The sequence below is a fragment of the Neolamprologus multifasciatus genome, chromosome 11 (assembly GCF_963576455.1).
Source record: "Neolamprologus multifasciatus chromosome 11, fNeoMul1.2, whole genome shotgun sequence".
Lineage (NCBI taxonomy): Eukaryota > Metazoa > Chordata > Actinopteri > Cichliformes > Cichlidae > Neolamprologus > Neolamprologus multifasciatus.
Genome location: NC_140449.1, coordinates 5,359,299 through 5,377,053, shown reverse-complemented (window position 1 = coordinate 5,377,053; position 17,755 = coordinate 5,359,299). Strand labels below are relative to the sequence as shown.

The 17,755-nt window shown below is 41.0% G+C and overlaps 1 protein-coding gene across 2 annotated transcripts in view; it reads right to left on the bottom strand.

Annotated features, from left to right (window-relative positions):
- tgfbr2b (transforming growth factor beta receptor 2b) overlaps positions 1–17,755 on the bottom strand; it is a 42,080-nt gene that overhangs the window by 9,112 nt on the left and 15,213 nt on the right. For both annotated transcript variants that reach the window (XM_085178406.1, XM_085178408.1), the window contains 5 exons: positions 3,949–4,265; positions 3,624–3,872; positions 3,422–3,535; positions 2,620–2,757; positions 469–610 (listed from right to left, as the gene is read on the bottom strand). In XM_085178406.1, the coding sequence (XP_085034532.1) occupies positions 469–610; positions 2,620–2,757; positions 3,422–3,535; positions 3,624–3,872; positions 3,949–4,265 (960 nt within the window). The remainder of the gene's footprint in view (positions 1–468; positions 611–2,619; positions 2,758–3,421; positions 3,536–3,623; positions 3,873–3,948; positions 4,266–17,755) is intronic.

Sequence of the window (17,755 nt, the reverse complement as noted above, 5' to 3'; positions counted from 1 at the left end):
CAAACGTATTGCATGAAGTCAGCTGATTAAAGTGATGTTTTCCTTTTCTTTTAGTAATTGTGACGTGTAGGAAATAGCCAAATACTTCCAGTTGTTTCATGACTGAAGAGACATGACTGAATGAAAGAAAGGAAGGTAGAAGATAATCAGTCATTTTTATGACATTGCATTAACCACGGCACAAACTGAGTTAGACCTCACACACACCTTCATTATGTGACATGTTAACATCATTCTGCCCAACTGCTTCTCCTGCTGAGCTTGATCTGACAGGCCAAAACTCACAGAGCATGCTGTCACTGTAGAGGCATCTCAGTTGCTGAGACACTTCACCTGAGCAGATTTGTTTTATTCTGAGAGTGAGTGTGCACTTATGTGTTACATTACACCATACTTCCCACAGCTTGGTAATTACTGAACACGTTTGTGTGTTTACATGTGTGTGCAGTGTGCACTGTGTGCACTGACCTCCAATAGCTTCACACCTTGACGTCATCTCCCACAGGACCAGAGCCATGGAGTAAATGTCAGTCTGCTTGAAAGACTCGATGTTCTCCAGATTTAGTCGGGCCTCCAGCACCTCTGGTGCCATATAGCGTGCAGTGCCCACCTGCCGAACAGAGGCAGCAAACAGGGGTTAACACACAAACAGGCACACCCAAGCATTAAACAGATTATCACCTTATCACTACACTCTCTCTCAAAGCCTGATTAATGGTGCTGGTGCAATAAATCAAAGCACTGGCTCAGTGGCAGAAGACCTGACTCACTCCTCGCTTCATTCAGAAACAGATAAGAAAAAGAAATGACATTGACATCATAAAACAGAGAGATTCTAGTCTAGCCATTCATCTGTTTGATGTGCGCTGTTAAATTACACATAGTAGCTACTGCACTGTTTGCTCCAGACAACTTTCAGTGTTGCTGTTATGCTGCAGTGTTTCTGTATATAGATGCATTTCTTCACAGCCAGACATGGAACAATATATATTTTTTGCTAGTCTGCAGAGTCCTACATTTAATAGTCAACCTCCAAGCCAAGATCAACAAGTTGTCAAAGTTTTAACTAAAAGCAGATATAGAAAATCAAGTCTCAGCTGAAGACAAACTCAATTCAAGGTCACGTCCAAAATAAAGATCTTTAGCCTCACGTTAAATCACAAGTCAAGACAATCAATGACTTCCAAGTCAAAATCACAAATTCCTGTCAGGAGAAACCAAACAAGATTTAAGTCCAATGGTGAATTATTTAAGTATTATTTCAAGTCTCAGCTTAAACTCAGTGGCTTAGGTGAATATTTAGAACATACTCTCTCCCAGTTTTTACTGAAAGTAGAGGGATACCATTCTCATCAAGTCGCTGCACGTCAAATCTAACAGTTTGCAGGTCTTTGCAACTGTATGCTTGCAAATCTTGGGACTCTTTTGATTTTGTAAAGTAGAGTTTGGAGTCATCATGGACTGTAATGGAAACGTATAAGCTGAAAGTGAAAGTGGAACAGTTTTCTGCCTTTAAAAGTGACGTTTTTGCATCAATCAAAGTCAATTAGCATAACCGTTTTTGCATTCCATCTACTTTCCCACCAGTAAAACGGTGGCTTGTACTGTTCCACAGTAACCCAAGCAGTAATCCTAATGGCTTTGAGTTTAGATGTGCAAACTGGTCAAACAAGCTAGCTGACTGTATATGCAAATTCATGCTTGCAATGCTAATGCAAGACTTGTGTCCTTTCCACCACAGCTACTCTGTCAGTTCAACAGCTTTGTAGTGCATTTACATGAATTTGTTCCATTATTGCTGACCATGAGCATTTTCCAAATCTGTCTTTTCACTGCCGCTTTAATAACCATAAAACATCTGAGATTTACATAACATCAAATTTCCCATGTGCTGTATATGCAAAAATACTGCTGACATGGTTTTGCGAGTGGTTGCACGAGTTGCATTTTTATGTAAAGAAAAGTTCGACCACACGCGCACACATGATTGAAAAGAATTTACACTGAAACCTAAGCTCAGGATGATATCTGACAGAGACACACACACACAGTCACGGAAGTTATAATTACAACCTACTAGCTGGGAATTTCCAACTTTTAATTGTGAGTGGAACCAATAGTGACATTGAACAATCACACTTTGGCCTACGCATGAGCTGAGGTTAAAACCCCCCCAAAAAGGAAGAAAAGATTGAACAGCCAGGATTTTGTTGTGGTTGCACTCACTGGACTTAAATATTTCTTTTCAAATAGAAAGGTTGTCAGTGCTCTTGCAACTTTCGATTTATTATTCATTAAACATGAAGCATGACCAATGCCTTGCTGACAGACTGAACTAGACTGACTTGAAGAGTTTGCATGTCACAACAAAGCCTCTTCCTTCATCACTTGATTACTGTTCAGTCTGTCAGTTTTCTTTTGTCAGCAAACAATCAAACACATTCTCGGGGGAAGTAGGAGGAAGGCAAAATAAACACAACCCGCTCATATCTCATCAGATATGGTGAGATATGACAGCTACAAATCTATTACCACAGATATTTGCATGCTTTTGATATCTCTTGGCGGTTGTGTTCAAAGACCATTTGTTAAAAAGAGGAATCCATAATGATATTTAACCTGTCCACTGTTGGCAAGCTCATCCACTGACAGGCTGCTGTCCAGACAGAGTCCCAGGCCAAAGTCACAAACGCAGCACGTCCCGTCGTTTTTCACCAGGATGTTGGAGCTCTTCAGGTCTCGGTGGACTATCGGCACCTAGGAGAATAACAGATACTTGATCATCCAAATGAATAAAAATAATAAGCATGAAAGCAGAGATCAAAATGGTAAAGAGATAACACGATGTATGTAGCCTGAGTTACAGGATGTTGACCTGCTGACTTTTCCCCTAGTGTCACCAGGCATTAAGCACTGTGTCCTGTGTCTTTTAGAAAACCTTCATCTAGCTGTGATTTGATGCTGAGAAAGTCCCTCTTGGCTTTACATTTGACATTTTTACTTAATTCTAAGAGTGCTACAGGTTTGGGCTGCTGTGAGGACCTCCCTTCATCTCACTCCCTGCATGTTATTCACTGTTATTTGCTCCCTCCTGTACTTTGTATTTTTTTCTGTTTGTTTAAAGGGAGTTCTTCCTAACAGAGATTATGAGTTTTTTTGTACAGTGTAGGATCTGTACTTTCTACACTGCACAAACTAAATTTAACTGAACTGAATTAATGCCATCGTCTCACTGTAACAATTCGATGTATCCAGTTAATATTTGCTAAAAACTTGATGGACAGCAGTACTCATAACAGGTGAAGAAAGGCTGAAGTGTTTTTATTGGAACAAGTGTCATCTGAATGCTGCTAATGTGGCTAATAGCAGTCACATGGATGGATTGCTGCCCTACTGCTAAATATGACTTGTGATCTCTAACCTTAGGGCTTCCACAGGGGAGGCGATCACTGTGGAGGTGGGCAACACCCCGTGCCAGAGAGCTGCTGAACACCTGCAGCTCCTGCCAGCTGATCACGTGATGTGTCAGGTACTCCTAGAAGACAGAGATGTGACGGTGTATTAGCATTTTGAGAAGTTACAAACTAAAGTAATACCGCTTTCATATTCCCAGGTGCACTCACCTGTAGGTTTCCTCTGGGGTGGAAGGCCGTGATAAGCCAGTACTGTTTCTCCACCTTCCGCTCCTCAGCTGTCAGGAAGTGGAGGATATTCTCATGTCGGAGGTCTGTGTTGGAGAAAATGTCCTTCTCGTTCTTCCAGGAGGCGTACTCTTCGTAGGGGAAGATCTTTACAGCTACTGTTTCAAACTGATTCCACGTAGTCTGCTTCAATTTAGCCTTGTATACCTGAGCAAAGCGACCCTTTCCCACCTGGGACACAAGCAAAAGTTAAGATTAGAGTTTGAAGCAGCACAGCTCCACATATGTATCAAATATGTTTGCATACCAGCAGATCCAGCTCTATAGGCAGCGGCTCTGTGTTGTGGTTCAGGCTGTTGGCATGAGTCGAGCTGCTGTCGGACTTATCGTCATCTGTCATGATGGCGCAGGCGTCACTGCAGTCCAGCCCACCGGCTATCGGCTTGCGCTTAAAGTTAAAGCTGCTCTCCCATTGGCGGTTGGGACGCCTCCGCCGATGGATTCTGCACCAGTAGAACATTCCAAAAAACGCAATCACCATCACCAGCAGGGGCAGCATGCTCGCCAGAACTGCAGACATCAAAGCGTGGTTGGACTCCAGTGGATCTGGAGTTGGATCCACAGCTGGGGAGAGAAGATGAAAAACATGAAAAAAGTGTGAGCATGAGATGCGTAAGCTCATGAGTCCCAACTGAGAAAGAAGACGCACAACGATAACATAAGGTTGTGTGACATCAGAAATGGAAATGTATCGAGATAGTAGCAGAACGCAAAAATTCCCCATGTAAGAGCTAAACTGCTCGTGGGTGGACTTTGAACTGAATCATGAAAGTCAGCTATGAAGATACGTTAAGAATATTGTTAAAAAATGACTCACCATCATTTGCTGTCATGCTATTAAAACAAAAAAAAAATCTCCCTGCTGCACAAAACGCCTTCAGGTTTGCTCAGAGTTTTCCTTAGCTATCTGAGGCTAAGGTGGGAAGATGTAGATATTTTTGAAACCGCCAACGTGAGTCAGAGCTCTGTTAAAGAATGAGCATAATAGTCTTCTCGGGACTGTCATGAAGCTATTAATGCAAAGTCAGTTTTTCACTAGACTGTTTTATGATGCTGATGTGATTCTAGTTGGTATTGTTGATTTGGTGAGCTGCATTAACAACCTACAGTGATCAGTGGATTCTGGAAAAGTAACTTTTGCATTTGAACAGCTTGTACTTACAGCTCGTGTTAGTTTCACACAACTTTTTCGGCACCTATTACTAATTAGTAGATCTTTCTTTAAAATGAAACCGGGGTCGACCTTCGCTGAAAAGGACACGCAGGCTAGTTTCTGTGCTCTGTGCGATGGATGCAACAGCAGCACACGTCAGTTTCCTCCCACTGCCACCACAGGGAAATCATTCTTAAACCCTGCACTATAAAAACATCATTGTGTTCCCCACTCCACAGACAGCTTTAAATCTTTTACTGTCCATCATAACAAGAAGTGCAAGTTTGAACCTTTTGGTTTCTGATCTCTTCAGGAACCTAACTGTGCAGTCAGAAGGTTCACAGTTTGAGCAGGCTTTATAGCCTTGTGAGCTATAGCATTAACTCCATCCACTGACTCTGACTGCCAGCTGGGACAGAATGGCAGCCAAGCCTCGGAGCTCCAGCGGCAGTGAAAGAACAGTCAAAAGCTTGTCTGTCTTGCGTCGGCCTGGCCTGGACTGATCTGCTCTAGCCGGGCACCTTTTCAAAGAGTGTCTCACTCATAGTCCCAAGGGAACATTACCCTCCTGAGCGAAGCTGCCACATTGGCGAGCTGAAGGAGGTCAGGCCAAGGACTGACCATTGAAGAAAATGCTCCACCCTACATCTACTTTGCAGTAAGATTTTCCACTTACAGTACATGTATTAGTGAGCACTATAGAGGCTCAAAGTATACAAAGAAAACATCAGCATATAGAGCAAAAATAAAAACTTCGAGCTTTGATACTCTGTGAATTCTTCTGTATATCATAGACTGAATGTAATCACTGACTATGTATAAAATGTAGACTCAGCCACACATGACTGAATCTAACTGTTGTGAAGTCTGCTCAGTGTTTTGTCTGACAACCAAGATTTCTAAGATACTGCATGTCTATCTAAGAATAAACTTTATTGCCCTTTTAGGCTCTACTGGGGACCATCATTTACACACTGAACGTGCTGTTGTGTTCAGTAATACTTGAAACTGGGTAATAAACTTATCAGGAAAGTATGTACTGAGGTCATAGAACAAGGGAGCTGAAACCTCTGTTAAACCAGACACTAACTGACTACCTCTACTGGCCATGAATAAGAATGGTTCCACATCTGGAAAGCAGAGAACTGTTGTCCATTTAAATACAGTTAAATGCACTATGCACTGGCCTTTTTAGCAAGCTACCTAGATGTTCAGTAGGACACAAAATTGAGCAAATTGTAAACCAAAATGTCCTGGAGCGTTCACATGGCAAACAATCAACAGGCAACCTGTGTGCGCATACAGTACATCTGCAGACACTATGCACTAAAGCACATTGTTTCCACATTTCTCTTATTTCATGAACAAAGTCTTGTTAACACAGTCATGTGTGTATTTCCTTGACTTATTCGAATAATGGTGTAATTAATCAGCATCTCCTCAACATTACTAATCTCACATGTGTATATTCCCTCCTTCTCTGAAGATAAGCCCAGTAATGTGAGGCTTCCTAACTCTGATACAGCCTTCACGTGGCTTCATAGTTGTAGAACTATTGTTTATTACAATCCAAATTCCAAAAAAGTTGGCATGCTGTATAAATGTAAATAGAAAGAGAATGCAATTATTTGAAAACATTTATTCACATATCAAATGTTCAAAATGAGAAAATTAACCTTTTTTTTATACTAATGTCTCAAAAACGTTAGGAATTGCCCATGTTGACCACTCTGTAGCATCCCGTCTTGTTTAAACGGTTACAGCAGATGGCTGCACCTCACTGAGCCTGGTTCTGCTGGAAGTTTCTTCAAAGTATGTTTTTTTTTTTTTTCCCACTGTCGCCAAGTTGTCTGATTCTTGGGGTTTTCTCTATCTCTATAAAGTGCCCTGAAGTAACTGGCATTGTGATTTTGTGACATATAAATAGAAATGTATTGAATTGAGCCAGTTGCTGGACTTTTGAGCATTTAGTGATGTCTATGGGTTCTAGACTTTAGGCTCCAAACATTTTCCATTCAAGTTTCTTTGAATTTATGTTATGAATGTTGAAACTCTAAAAATGGTAGCCTGCTGTAATCCTTAAGGAGTTTATGTAATTTTTTGTAATTAACTGAATTAAAGCCAAGTGCACAAAGCCACTTCAATCATACATTAATAGTTTGACCTAAGAGCCACTGTGGTGGTGCACAAAGGCTATAAAACACTTGTTTTTGTCCCAAGCGTTGAAGAGGGAACTTGCTGAAGAAGACAAAGACAATAATAATGCTACAAAAATGCAAGCTTGTGAACCTGTAGTTAGTCTTAACGAGCTCACTTTGTTAGCTACAGATAGCAGATTTAGGACTGGCTACAGCTGTCTGCTGGAATGTCTTGTTTTCTGTGTGTTTGGTTTCAGTTTAACTAGACAGACACTGATCTGATAGCCTACACTTCTGTATTTTGTCAGCTTTAGAGCTGCATAAACACACATATTATTTGTGACGTCGCCCAGCAAAAACTAAACCATTACATTAGATAAAAATCTACTATTTGTCATGTCAACGCTCGCTCTGATCTTTGTTACTTGCGAACTGCTGGGCCCACATCACAGAGCGTCATTAACTGTCCGATTTAAAAAGCCTGATGTGCTTTCTCTTCAGCAAAGTAAAAGAGGAACGAGTATTGTGTTCATTTTTGTGGTTGTGAGCGTGTAGGTGTGTATTTGTGTATGTGGGCATACAGCACTAAAACTTTTTGAGATCACTTCGGGCAAAACCGCAGATGCAGTGAATCAAAAATACCCAAAACAAGCTCATGCAGTGTTTTTTTTTTAGGCTTGAGACAACTTCAAAAGACCAGTAGTAAAGTTAGTTGCAAAATAAGCCAGCCAGCCAGTCAGACATAGCATTTCTACTCAAATTCCTAGTGTCTGTACACGTGTGTATGCTTTAAGGGTTTTAAGACTGCTTAGAGGTTTTTGGGGTTTTAAGTTTATTTCCTTGTTGTCTTGCAGCCATGTTTGGAGTGTGTAAGGGTGTGTGTTTCAGGTAGAAACAGCCAATCACGCAGTGTCAAGACAAACTGGCAATTACAATCATGTTGCCTTTTCCAATCAGGATGCCAAAGTGTTCTCAGGCGGCGTTTAAAGAGGTTTGACACATAATTTGGCCAAATGCAGGCATCCCTGCCTCCGGCCTGTAATTACTCACATCATCAGTGCGTATTCGTGTGTCAGGAAGTGAATTCTGGGATTACTGAACCTGCCATCTCTGAATCACACTTTTAATGCTTTGACCAATTGCTAATTACATACTTGCTTACTAAGCTTAGTGAAGTTACGAGCTGGATTTTAAAGAGGAACTATTTTCACTGGAAAAAAGACAGAGCCAGACATGATTTCATGTTTAAAACAGGTGATGGGTGGATAGATGGCAGCCATTATAAACATAGTGTAAGCAGAAGCAGACTTCCAACAGGGCTTCCACTGTGCCAGATTGTTCACTGTGCCAGCAAAACACTTTAAATATCAGTATTCATCCTGATTTGTTTGAACATTTCCATTCATAGCCCCTGATTTTGGTAATTATCTGGTCACGTCATGGAAAGCTCAGGGTTCAGATTTAAAAGCAAATGTGGTGTAAATTCTCCTCACCGCTCTCTGAAAGAAAGCTCCCAGCTTTGCCTGTTCCTAATGCATTTGCTGAACCAAACATAACACAGGTATGGAGCCTATAACAGGTATCGAGTGAGGGATGATGTAATGTTTAACAAGTGATAGCTTTATGATGTCTAGACAAGGGAGTTTTGGCCAGAAACTGATAAGAGAGTGCTCCAGTAGGTTTATGATTGATACTGTAGCACCAGTGTTGGGGAGTAACTGAATACATGTACCGGTGTGACATATTTAAAATACAAAATATGAGTAACCGTATTCCATTACAGTTAATGCTTAAATAGGTGATAATTAGAATACAGTTACTTTGTTGAAATTAATGGATTACATGGTGGTTTTTTCATATGTTAGGCTATCCCCTCTCTAATGTTGGCAATTCCACTCATTGCCGGAAACGGTAACAAAACACGAAATAAGAGGCTCTAATATAAGCGTCCTGTTAAATGTTGGTGGAGTCAGCTACACAATGGACCCGGAGCCAGCACAACAGAACCACCAGTGCACGGAAAGGAATACATTTCTTACTTGGAAATTCTGACACTTCTTATTTAAAGAAGTAAGGGATGGACGAAATCTGACCGTGCAATGCAAACCAAGCTGCTCTCAGCGTCAAACAATTCCACCTCCAACCGAAAGAAACATAAGGAAGTAAGTTCTTTTTTTAAAATCTAACGTTAGCCTACTGCAACTACCTTGTTTAAGGTGTGGTAGTTACCCACTTAACTGCCAACCATTTTCGCCTCTTTTAATTCCAGGACTAGGTTTACAACGCTCAGCGTTGCTGTTTTGCTCTACCTCTTAAGGCAGGATTTAACAGAGTTTGTCTGGGTCAGCATTAAGCCACAATATCTGTGTTATGTCATTATATCATACAAAAACCTGTTTTCATTATTGTTTGGTTGAGTGCTTTGTAACATTAAGTTTTTTGTTATTATTAAAGAGTTGATGCTATTATGTGAATAATGAATATATTAAAATGTTGTGTTAAAAGGTCAAAAAGTAAGATGCTAGCCACAGATCCTTATGAAATGCTTATTAACAAAGTATTATTCTGTCTTATTTATTAACCCTTTAAAGCCGGTCGGAGCAGGGACGCTCTGTTTTGCGTAACTATTTTAAAATCCCGGTAGCACTGCAACCACATAAGCTAGCGCAATAATTTTTTTTGCATGTGAAACCAGAGGAGTTGTACTTACATCTTATGCCATTAGCTTGTCCTAGGTCATGGTTTCCTTCCACATATAGCTTTGCAAAAATTGCATAAAAAGCGCTTGCAGCAACAAAAACATAATATTCCAGAAACACACTTTGTCGATCCGATTAGCTGTTCGTAACACTTCCTACGTTGGAATGCACATGCTGTTTTTTTGCAAATTTGCATTATAATATTTATTTTCATTTTTCCTGCAGTATATAAAAATTGGTGTATTTCAAAAATAAAACTATGAAGGCACTCAAAATAAATTTCCTGTGGTGGGAAACTATTTTGTGCAACTTTTTTGTATTTACAGTTTTGAGGGATAAGCCTCTTAAATTTCTCTAACTAGAAATATATGTTAAAAAACCAAAAATGATTTTCAATTTTTTTGTAGTTTATTTCACTTTTTTGAAATTTATGTAATTACTATGCACTTAATGCATTATTAAAATTTGGGCTATAATGGTTGTATTGATGTATAGCAACTTGAAATGCTCCCAAAAATGGCACTACAACATGTAAAAATATAATATAAGCTCTGGCGGACTTGGTTCTATGGTAGGTCTTAAAGGGTTAAAAAAGAAAATATGGTCGATATCCTGAAATGATACCTGAAATGTCATTAGTCAAATATTTATAACACATTATAATATAGTTGAAGGCAGATAAAGGCCAAAAGAGAACAACATTTCCAGCTGTATGCAATATTTATCAGATTAAAAATACTCAATATTACAATACACTTGCATTGTGTTATAAGGTACTTGTTAATAGATTGAATATTGACCTGGCTGGAAACATGACTCATGCCCATTTATGTCTTCTAGCAAACTTGATCACCACGGTAGCCATTGTACAGGGTGGGCCATTTATATGGATACACCGTAATAAAATGGAAATGGTTGGTGATATTAAAGTCCTGTTTGTGGCACGTTAGTATATGTGAGGGGGCAAACTCCTCAAGATGGGTGGTGACCATGGTGGCCATTTAGAAGTCGGCCATCTTGGATACAACTTTTGTTTTTTCAATAGGAAGAGGGCCATGTGACACATCAAACTTATTGGTAATGTCACAAGAAAAACAATGGTGTGCTTGGTTTCAACGTAACTTTATTCTTTCATGAGTTATTTACAAGTTTCTGACCACTTATAAAATGTGTTCAATGTGCTGCCCATTGTGTTTGATTGTCAGTGCAACCCTCTTCTCCCACTCTTCACACAGCACCATCTTGCTGGAAAAACTCAGGGAACGTGCCAGCTTCAGTGCATAAAGAGGGAAACACATCATCATGTAGCAATTTCAAATATCCAGTGGCCTTGAGGTTTCCATTGATGAAGAATGGACCCACTATCGTTGTACCGACTAACGCCACTCTCCAGTGACATGCAGCGAGTTCTACGCTGTGGGCTCTTGCTGAATGAAGCTAGGACAGCCACTAACGTTTCTTAATTAGTGACAGTTTTCTTGCGTCCACATTTTGGCAAATCCAACACTGAACCAGTTTCACGAAACTTAGCAAGCAGTTTGCTAACTGTAGCATGGGAGATGGGTGGTCTCGTAGGGTGTCTTGCATTGAAATGTGCTGCAATGATCCGGTTACTGCGTTCACCAGATATCAACACAATTTCAATCCGCTCCTCATGTGTTAACCTCTTCGACATGTCAATGGCTGTGAACAAAGAGAAACTTGTAAATAACTCATGAAAGAATAAAGTAACGTTGAAACCAAGCACACCATTGTTTTTCTTGTGACATTACCAATAAGTTTGATGTGTCACATGGCCCTCTTCCTATTGAAAAACAAAAGTTGTATCCAAGATGGCCGACTTCTAAATGGCCACCATGGTCACCATCCATCTTGAGGAGTTTGCCCCCTCACATATACTAATGTGCCACAAACAGAACTTTAATATCACCAACCATTCCCATTTTATTACGGTGTATCCATATAAATGGCCCACCCTGTATAGTGATAATTTGTCTTTTGATATGGACATCTGCTTCCTCAACAGAATAAAACAAACAAACCAAAAAAAGAAGTAACTGTAGCTTTGGCGTTAGAGTCACATGTCCATTTAATAAATAAATATTCATGTCAGAATATTTGATTTGAGACTTAAACTGTTGGTGGAGTCTGAATCCTCCCAAATGTGTAAAAATAACCTGGCTTTATCCAGGCTGGTATCATATTATGTGTGTGTGTGATTGTGGCCATGCTTCACCAGCCGCAGACAGGCTGGTAACACCAACTAAAACTGAGTATCATACTTACTATTTACTTGTTATGGTAACAGCAGGCTCCAAAGCTCAGACTACACCATAAACATGGTTCATATCTCTTTAGCTCCAACATCCCCTTCCTCCAACTTGCTCTGTTTCCATCTCATCTTCCCATCTCAGTGTCTGTTCTGGCTACCATTCTTTTAGTCTCACACTGTCCTTCCCATTTCCTTCTTTTTATGGGTCTAAGAGCTGGCCTGCTTGAGTCATTTCTCTATAAAGCGCTCTGCTGTGTAACTGAATGACTGATGTACTCACTGATGACAAGCCAAGATTCCATAGTTAAGGAGGAAGGATTTAAAAAAGCACATCTTGGAAAAAAGGTCAGTTTTATATGTCGTCTTCTCTTTCCTTTTTTTTCAAGCTGGATAAAGAAGCCATTGTAATTATCATTATTTTTTCCATTTCCCACTTTTATCTATTGTTATCGTTGTCATCAAAATAGAGACCTCACTGGCACCAAAAATCCCCTCTCCATGTCATGAGGAAATAGCGTTTATCATGAGCGATGCCAAAATAAAGGAAGAGATTACTTGGAAGAGACCAGGCGACATCTGTGCAAAAATATACCGTAAGTAAAAAAAATCAATTGATTGTAGCTTCACAAGAACACAGCTGTGAATACAGCATAAAAAAATAGATAATATGGCAAGGCAGTATTTACTATCCTCCCCTCTCACTCAAAATAATCCACAAGCGTCAAAACACATGTGCAGCTGATACTGACTGGAAGGCGGTGTTAGTCCGTGCCAAATCATTTTTACAAGGCTCATAATTAAAAGCAACTGTCACTTCAGATAAAGAAGTTCAGCCTTGTCAGGGTGCAAGGGATCATCTCTGACCACTTTTTATGCTCTTGGCACAGTGACTGAGAAAACGCAGGGAGTCAAAATGAGTATTCAAAAGTGAGATTTGGTACGATTTGCAATAGCTTTGGGCCAATTTTGTTGTTGTTTTCTGGAAGCCAGTCTTTAATATACACTTATTAATAACCAGTGTTGGGAAGGTTACTTTTAAAATGTATTCCATTACATATTACAGAATACATGCCCCAAAATGTATTCTGTAACGTATTCCGTTACGTTACTCAATGAGAGTAACGTATTCTGAATACTTTGGATTACTTAATATATTATCATGCTGTTTACAACTACATGAATGTACTATTGCTGTGATTTATTACTGTTACTGAAGGTCCGCGGCTCCGAACCGTAGTAAAGGGACCTCTGGCTAATACGGTGGGTTCTGTGCAGGCTCGTAGCCGAAAACTAGCTTTACTTTGTTGTCTGGGTCAACTTCGCTAGCGAGAGACAGAGAGAGGCGTTGAAAGGCTGCTCCAACGGAACTTATTGTTTTTGGAGGAAAACACGAACACGGTGTACAGTCGAGTCTTAATAGCTTACTTACAACTGGGCTCGTCAGGCACTCTTCTTGGCTGCAGTGGTTATTATTATATTTACATGCTTCCAGCTCCCGTTTTTGCTCGATGACAGCTCGTACTTTTCCTTTTTCTCCCTCCCTCGCTCACAGACACATAACGTGTATGACAGTCCATTCTCCCTGCAGCACGGACTACACTGCCTATGATTCTACATTCTTTAGAGCTATACCTGTAGCATTCTGCCTATTAGCTTAGCACAACAACAACAAAAAGTCCTCTCTCACCCAGGAAACACGCAGAGAGAGAGCGGCACCCTGTAACCATGGCAACCGTAACGCTGCCACCTGGAACAACAGAACGTAGCTGTCAAACAAAACCCAAACAGTCCTGACCCGTGACAATATGAAACAGGGAAGTACCGCCGTGTAATCCATTTATTTCAACAAAGTAACTGTATTCTAAATACCACCTTTTTAAACGGTAACTGTAACGGAATACAGTTACTCATATTTTGTATTTCAAATACGTAACGGCGGTACATGTATTCCGTTACTCCCCAACACTGTACATATGTATATAACACACACACACACACACACACACACACCGTGTTTTATGTTCACAGATTTCCGTGATGCATTGAGTGTTTCTTTTTCAGTAACCTTTCTCACTCAGTATCTGTTAACAGACCTCTCTGCACTGAATCATACTTGTTATTAATCTCTGGCTCTCTTTCACAGCATGTCTTTATCCTGTTTTCCTCCTCTCACCCCAACCGGTCGCAGCAGATGGCCCCGCCCCTCCCTGAGCCTGGTTCTGCCGGAGGTTTCTTCCTGTTAAAAGCGAGTTTTTTCTTCCCACTGTCACCACAGTGCTTGCTCATAAGGGGTTATATTATTGTTTGGTTTTTCTCTGTTGTATTATTGAAGGGTCTACCTTACAATATAAAGCACCTTGAGGCGACTGTTGTTGTGATTTGGCGCTGTATAAATAAAATGGAGTTGAATTGAATTGAATATGTCATGTTTTGTATTTATACTTATAGCTGCCTTAAGGCACTTTATATTGTGAGGTAAATACTAGTGATGGGATTCCCGGCTCTTTTTAGAGATCCGGCTCTTTCGGCTCAGCTCACTAAAAAGAGCCTGCTCTTTCGGCTCAGAACCGGATCTTCAGGTTGTTTTGTTGCTTTAATTATTTAATCATTAACAATAATATAAAATTATGCAGAAAAGGAATTACTAATGTAAAAAAGGTGGTTTTATTTATATATGTTTATATATGGCCACTAGAGAAAAAGCACGTACAAACTCTAAAGCATATACAAACTCCAAAACACATTTCTAGCGTTAACTGAACTTCCAAAACAGAGCTACCTAGATCACTTAAATTACACAATTGAAAGCATGTGTGTATCACCTGGATCACCTGTTGAGAAAGAAAAAAGAAAACAAGCAGAAGAAAACGAGAGTAATACAATAAACCACATCACAATGATATATGGGAATATGACAGTAAATACTAAATATTAAACATTATTGTGCAGCACGTAAGATCGACAGCACAGTGTGCATTGAGGTAGGAGCCAAAAAGGGTGTAGTTTGTGTGTGTGATCACCCGTGTGTACACCTGTGAGCATGGACGCGCTTGTTTTCTTAAAAGGTTCCCTCATGTAATGATCTGCTAGAGGGTGTGGGGGGCCACTGCCCCGTCCTCCAGGGCATGAAGCAGGTATGGAGGAGATCAAAACCCCAGACATCCAGAGGCCCCCAGAACACAAGAGACCAAGGAAGACCAACAGAGGGGCAGCCGCGCCACTGTCCCAGAAAGAGCTGAGGAGAGTCCCAGATGAGGGGTCACCCAGCAGCCACGGAGCAGAAGCCAGGGGGGGCTGCAGTGACGTGCCCGTGAGCTCCGCCGGCAGCCAGCTGTGCCTGAGTGACCGAGCCCCAGGCCGAGAGGCCGGGGGCACCCCACCTCCGAAGTGGCCCAAGCGAGCCCCAGGCTCCAGGCCCCGATAAGCAGCCGCCAAGGAGTGAGCCGGTGTGTACCCGGACGCCCACCCCCGGACACAAAGAACCACCAACGCACCGACGTCTGAGGGAGTCCGCCCCCGGCAGGGGAAGTGGTGGGGGGAGATAGGCCTCCAAACCTTGGAGGGCCTGAGCTGTCCTCAGAGAGGTGGCATCTGATACCCAACCTGACATATAGACACAGACATACAGGCACACACAGATACAAACATCCATTCCCACCCTCATGCTCTCATATGCACTTACTCCACACTCAACCAACGTGGAGACAGACATAAAGAGACGCTGTACACACAATCACACTCCCCAAGCGTACTCTACGAACCGGGTCTAGGTACCCTTGCCCCTGGAGGGGGGAACCGCACCCAGACCCAGGTTGTGTTACCCTTTTCCCTGCAGTGGGGAGAAGCAGACCGCCCCGACTCCGCAGCAGCAGGGAGGCCCCACACTCCGGACCCCAGTCGGACGGCCAACTCCTCCTCCTAGCCCCCCTGCTCCAGCAGAAAGCAGAGAACGAGGGTGAGAGAAGACTCCTAACCTCCCTCCACCCGCTCATTGTAGTGTTGATGTATGTGTGTTCTAAGGTGCGTTTAAAACCCAGGAGGGCATGGAGCTACCTGCCAGAGAGCAGCAGGTAAGCGCATAGTCCCTCCTGCTAGCCCTCAATGTCTACGTGTATTTAAAATTGAGAGGTGGGCAACGACGCCGGGGGTGAGGTGTACACCCTGATGGTAATTGGGATTCCGTGTAGCGTGCCCACCCCCAAGCAGTTTTCTTCTGCTTGTTTTCTTTTTTCTTTCTCAACAGGTGATCCAGGTGATCGATATATGTATTTTTTTTTTTTTTTTTTTTTCTTCTGCTTATTCTGTTGGTTTTTGTTTTTTGCCCTTCTCCCCCGTCCCTCTTCTCAACTGTTTTTCTTCCCCTCTTTCTTTCTCCCTTTTCTTTCCCCCAGTCAAGTCTGTCCCGTATTCAGCAAGTGAAAATAAAATAAAGAATAAAAGGTGAATCAAATGGACCATTACGGCAAAGCTGGGATGGTCAATTTGGTAAAGAAAATCCGTTGGGCATCTTTCTTCGCCTTTAGACAATAATTCTGATGGCAAAAGAACCAAACGGGACAGGCAAAAAAAAAAAAAAAAAAAAAAAAAAAAAAAAAAGAAAGCATGTGTGTATTGTTTGTGTATTTATAGACAAGCACTCACATTTATTCAAATAATTAAAAAAATAATAATTTACCTGTTACTACCACACACCAAATCCGGTTGTTGATACTTCCTGGCTTGTGTAGCCACTAGGTAACAAAAGTTCAACACTGCGCCCTGCATCCTGGAGCACTTCTGTTGTCTTTTGTACGTGCTTCTGAGTTTTTACGTGTTTTGTAGTTTGTACATGCTCCTAAGTTTTTACGTGTTTTGGAGTTTGTACGTGCTTCTGAGTTTGTACGTGCTTTGTCTCTAAGGGCCACCATAAATATACTTTATTTATTCACTCCACATAAAATGTAAAACATAAATCATATAATACAAAAAACAACTATTTACATTTTAAACTTTTAACTATTTAAATTTTCAGCTTTTTCCTTTTAAACAAATTTAACGTGAAACAACACAAAACACTGCAAACCACAACACAATTAAATATAAATTAAAATATTAAAACAAAAAGAAGATGCACATTCTCTGTCATATGGGCATGCATGATTTCTGAATCCTTTATCATCTGCAACTGAAAATAGTGGATGATTACTATACCTTTGTTGTCCCTCGCTCTTTCTGTTCCTGTGCTACTGCTAGTGTAACTAACGCCCCTCCCCCCTCTGCCCAGCGCAAAGTACAGCAGTGTTGCCAACTTAGCGACTTTGTCGCTATATTTAGCGAGTTTTCAGACGTGAAAGACATTACAAAAAACAATAATTGCTAAAAGAAATTTAATTTGTAGTTCTAAATAAATTCTAAATGCATTTAGGACGTTTTTTGCTCACTTTATGTCTCGTCCACGATGTTATTTCTCTCTCCAGCAGCCTAGGTTACAATTACATTAGCATGACCAATTATGCAAATTAGGTGATGATGTCATTTAGCGACTTCTAGCGACTTTTAGGACAACCAATAGCGATTTTCCTTACTGAGGAGTTGGCAACACTGAAGTACAGGCCGCCCGTGCGGAGTTTAGCGGAAAAAAGGGCGAGAGAGAGGGTGAGAGAAAGAAAAAAAGAAACCTCGCGTCGTTCACTTCAAAGACCCGGCTCTAAGAGCCATTTCGTTCGCGAACGACCCATCACTAGTAAATACCCTACAATAATACAGTGTTATGGTTGCATAATGACAATAAGAAGTCTTGAATCTTAAATCCT